General features: G+C 40.0%; 1 protein-coding gene across 2 annotated transcripts; it reads right to left on the bottom strand.

Annotated features, from left to right (window-relative positions):
* Positions 1 to 786: 786 nt before the first annotated feature.
* grhprb (glyoxylate reductase/hydroxypyruvate reductase b) lies at positions 787 to 3,339 on the bottom strand. Of its 2 annotated transcripts, none has more exons than XM_029509591.1 (9): positions 3,167 to 3,339; positions 2,707 to 2,840; positions 2,540 to 2,612; positions 2,308 to 2,424; positions 2,085 to 2,173; positions 1,830 to 1,934; positions 1,217 to 1,352; positions 997 to 1,127; positions 787 to 908 (listed from the first exon to the last, which is right to left on the bottom strand). In XM_029509591.1, exons 1-9 carry the CDS (start codon positions 3,337 to 3,339, stop codon positions 787 to 789), a joined length of 1,080 nt encoding a protein of 359 aa, XP_029365451.1. The 2 variants fall into 2 exon arrangements, with proteins under 2 accessions (XP_029365451.1, XP_029365460.1); XM_029509600.1 differs by having other exon boundaries at positions 2,308 to 2,454; positions 3,167 to 3,243.
* Between the last annotated feature and the right edge of the window lie 1,547 nt (positions 3,340 to 4,886).

The raw sequence follows: 4,886 nt of genomic DNA, 5'->3' as shown, positions 1-4,886 counted from the left end.
AAAGATTATTGCCTTTTTGAATGTTCTTGTAGAACACCATTGACCCTGTAATTCTTCACACTATGGAGTCAATCATATAGCCATCAAAGCTTGGCCACAGAGTTTGAAATGAGCGCTGATGGTGAAATCTTCAATCTGACATGTGTTTTCCAATGTTGTCTCCTCCTCACACTCAGCCTCCTCTGTCATGATGGAAAGAGTTAGCTGTGATGTACTCTTTGGTAACAAATTTGTAGAGGTGATGAGGCTGAGGAAAGATGTGGTCCTCTCTCCATGTCTCACATGGTGGCCTGATGGTGCTGTCTTCTAAAGCTCTTCAATGTGAATCTCTGAAAAATGCACTGACTGAATTACCCATGTTTAAATATGCCAAAATTTTAAAAAGGCTTAAATTGATTAAGAAAGTCACTGCCTTATGCCCTCTAAGCTTGAAAAGCTGGGCTTTTGTTGATAAGCCAAATCGGAAGGATTTGTGTTTTTTTATTTTATTTAATTTTTTTCTGTACGCCTAACATAGTATAATCACAAGAAGATTAAATGTTTGTCTCTTTGTTGTTGAATGATATGAAGATTGTATAGTATGTTCAGTATAAACTGAATAAAAAAAAAAAAAAAGACAATGACATTCCTTTCGTTGTTGGTGTTAATATTATGAAAAGAAGACTGTCAGAATGGAATGAATGTACAGAGGGAAGAGTCAGTAACCGTTTTCAGCAATTTATTCTCCTCTATAAAATTATATGGTATGAAGTAATGGTCCAGTGTTCAGCCAGGTCCACTTTCCTCTTACAGCTTGAGCTCTTTTATCATGGCTTCACCCCTCAGACCACATAGAAGGTTGTTAGCTGCCAGGGCAGACATGGCATTGCGGGTGCTATAAGAAGCACTGGCAATATGTGGTAGAATCACTGGGGAGAGAGAATTGAAAAGAGAAATTAATGAGCTGGCCAACTAGTTTTACACTGGTCAAAGCTCTAAAAAGCCCAAGATACTCACCGCAGTTCTTAAGGGTAAAGAGTTGATGGTTAATGGGAAGCGGCTCTGGGACAGTGACATCCAATCCAGCCCCTGCAATCTGCCCAGTGGATAGAGCCTCATACAGGTCTTCCTGGTTCACTACCCCTCCTCTGACACAGTTATACAAGTTATAACATACAATAATATCATTCATTCTCACCGTTGTCACAAGAGTCTAGTTTCCAGCTTGAAGTGGTACCTGCTTGTGTTGATGAAGATGGAGGTATTTTTCATCTTGGAGAAGAGGTCCTTGTTGCAGATTTCCTTGGTTTCAGGTGTTAAAGCGCAGCACACAGCCAGGAAGTCTGACTGCTTAGCCAGCTCATCCAAGGAGACTAGGTCAAGACAAGTGGCTCGTTGAAGTCATAAAAAATCAGAGAGCAGCAAACCATGATAACCTCTCTGATTCTCCTCAACAGCATAAATATCCCTGTCTAAGACCAGTAGGTCAAAGGTTAAAGGAGATTCAACGATCTTTACTTTTGACCAGCCAATGCTGTAAATGACTTCAAACACTCTTCCACCCCGCCCAGCATGAACCCATAACACACTGGTGTGCCTTTTCTCACTGCAGTTTATTTTTTTATAGAAAATCAGGATAAGCACAGTGTGTAGGTGAGAAATCAGCAATGTTTTCATTATGCTCATATGTAAATGTAAGCTGAGACAGAGTGACAGTGAGCCAGTTAATACTGTACAATACTGGGACTTATTCATCCGTCACCTAACCCTTCCTCGTAATGTGACATGTGGAAAAGCAGTTTTTCCAAAAAAAAAAAAATAATAATAATGACCATGGTTCTGGGCCTTACCATACTCTGCATTGATGACACTGGCCAGCTCAGGTCTGGGCTCCAAGTCTGTGTAAATGAACTTCTTTACTTTGAACGGTGCCAGGCGCTCTGCGATAGCAACACCTTGAGTGCACACACACAGAGTGAAAAGTATTTAGCTGAAAGAAATGGCAGTTTTGACCGATAAGCTGTCATGTTGTCATGTGCAAGTAATGTCTAACATGTAAACATACAGCATGTCATGTGTAAGCGTGTCAGATACTGTTTCCTCACCAATCCTCCCCAGGCCAAGAATGCCCACAGTGCTGTTGGCTAACTCATGTCCACACAGCCAAAGGGTTCTCCATGTTCCCCAGCCACCACTGACACAAGTGAAATAGAGAGGTGATGTGTGTGTGTAAGCATTGATACAAGCTGCAAATGTGTGTGTGTAAGCATTGATACAAGCTGCAAATGTGTGTGTGTGTGTGTGTGTGTGTGTGTGTGTGTGATATACGTTTTGGCTTCATGAGTGGCCTCTATGAGCCTCCTAGAGGTTGTGAGCAGCAGAGCTACAGTCAGTTCAGCAACAGCATCTGTCAGGACCTCAGGAGTGTAACCTACACGGATTCCTCTGGGGGGGCAACAAGATATGACGACACAAATTTGCATTTTAAAATTTCTTTTTGGCCTTGATGGCTAATTTCTTTTCATAGATTTTAGCATATAGCATTATATTTTGGTCAGACCTTTTCTTCAGCTCTTCTAGAGAAAGATGATCGAAACCCACTGACATTGTGCTGAGGACTTTCAGGTTTGGACCTGCAAGAAGATGACACACGTATAGAAAAATGCATAAATGGCGACTGGTTACTGAATGTAGGTAGTTCAATTGGCTTAAGAACTGTCTTCAGACCTGCAGCATCTAACAATTCTGCATCAATCTTTTCAGTCAGCACGCAGAGCAGGCCATCAACACCTTTGACCTTCTGAAGAAGCTCCTTTCTGGGCACAGGGATGTCATCAGAGTCCCATAGCTCGAACTGCACTCTGGAGAAAAAGAAACCATTAGGATACACAAAAGACACATTTCACGCTTATCAATTAAAGCTCCCTCTTGGATATAAAGGTATGTCAAGTTATATCACATATAGTGTATGCTTTCATAGAAATACATGTTGTGGAGTAATACCGTTTGGGCTGCCAGTCTTATCTGTCAAAGGTAAGTCCTGTTTACTCTGAGTAAATGATGAACTTTGAAAAGCAGACATTCAACCTAAATAAGTGTCACACATTCGAAGGAGATACAGCAGGAAAGGAATTGGTCACACAAGATGATCTCTCCAAAAATCCGTAATGTTAACGCCACAACTCACTGTCCAGATTCACGAAGGATCTTCAGTCCCTCAGGCGGGATCTGTCGGGTGACATACACCCGTGGCAGGGTTGACATCTCTCTTTGCAGATTTCTAGTTAACAGCCCAGTGGTATTCAGTGAAGTAACAGCAAGCTGCTGAAGAGGACGCAGCGCTACACACCTGCACCACATTGCCAAGAGAGAGTTGATCTGTGGGCAGATACCTGAGGGATGAAAGGAGTACTTTGGAGTTTTCTGTCTTCGCTGTGCATGCACATGATTTTTGCTCGAGTGCAGGGGAGGGGAGGTTCCTGCATGTCGCTTCGACCAATATAATTAGAGGGAGGGGTTATCCAGAGTCAAGTTGAGAAGTTCTGTCCCAGACAACCTAAACACTAAATCACTGAGTACTGAAAGCTTTGTCCTGACTTTATATGTCATTTACTTTTAAGGTCAAAAGGAAATCAGAACACAGAGTCACAGACTTTATGAGGAAATAATTACAGAAATGTATTGGGGACAGCAGTAGACTTGTGTTTTTGTTACATCATCTACCAGAATGGTAGCCATTTGGATGTAAATGTTTCACTCAGCCGATGACCTTTGTTTCTCTAAACATTGGCATTCCAAAATGCTGTTTTGTCTCACCAGCTGGGACTGGTTCAGCAGTCTGTCTTTTATTTCCTAACTGGAGCTTAAGGAGTTGATACAATGCTGTGGCTGTTTTCCCCCTAATCAGAGTCCATATTTATCACAATAAATTAATGAAATGAACTGCATAAATAAAAGTTACCGAATAGATAAAAATTAAAATGAAAATTAAGTTGAGTCTGATTCTGTTGCAAAGCATTGATTGCTTTGCTTTTTAATTTTAATTACATTTTATTTTGTTAGGTTTGGGAATTATTTTAGTCGAAGTCATTCTTGTATATTATAAATAATTGTTTCTCTGTTGGTCATATTCTGAATAAAGTCAACTCAGAAAGTAAAAGGATAAAAACTGTATAAAAATAAATGAAACTCTGTGTATGATGTATCATTAAAATACACAAGACACTTTTTGCTGAGCAACCTTTTTCCTAGAGCTAAAAAAACAAACAGATCTACCATTGTCTCAGCAACTGTGTTGGAAGGAGGGAAACCCACCCCTTAAACACAGAGATGCTTCTGTTTTGAGTTTCGAAAAAAGTTTATCATAATAAAACCAAACTGTTTTATTGAGGCATTGAGGCAAGCTTTAGCCTCAATAATTCAAAAAAGACATTGTGAAAAGCCTAAAATGTTGTATTGACAAAGCTTCGGGGAGAGGCTCGAGTTGTGACTTGACTTGGAGAATATGGATGATGTTGAAGTGTGTTATGCTATACAATGTGTTCTTCAGCTTTGTCTTTTTCTCTCAAATTGATGGACAAAACCTATATTTTACAAATGAGTGTAAGAATGCGTGAAGGAAATAATACTGCCTCACTGGGATATTTATTAATGGAGCAGGTAATAAACATGAAAGTGTTTATTTAATCTGAAGTAAATACATTAAAATGAGTAAATATAATAACCCTGTGAAACATCATCGGATACGTGGGTAACGTAATCATGCTTATTAAATAATGAATGGAAATAAAAATGACTAATCAGCCCAAGGTAAAGTACTATACGACTATTGGATGACCTTAGTCACGTGACCGCGCCAACCCGGAATTACTCCAAGTTTTTAACCAGTCACAGCCATTCATTTGCTG

The sequence above is a fragment of the Echeneis naucrates genome, chromosome 1, assembly GCF_900963305.1.
Source record: "Echeneis naucrates chromosome 1, fEcheNa1.1, whole genome shotgun sequence".
Taxonomy (NCBI): Eukaryota; Metazoa; Chordata; class Actinopteri; order Carangiformes; family Echeneidae; genus Echeneis; species Echeneis naucrates.
This window is presented reverse-complemented; position numbering and strand designations above follow the sequence as displayed.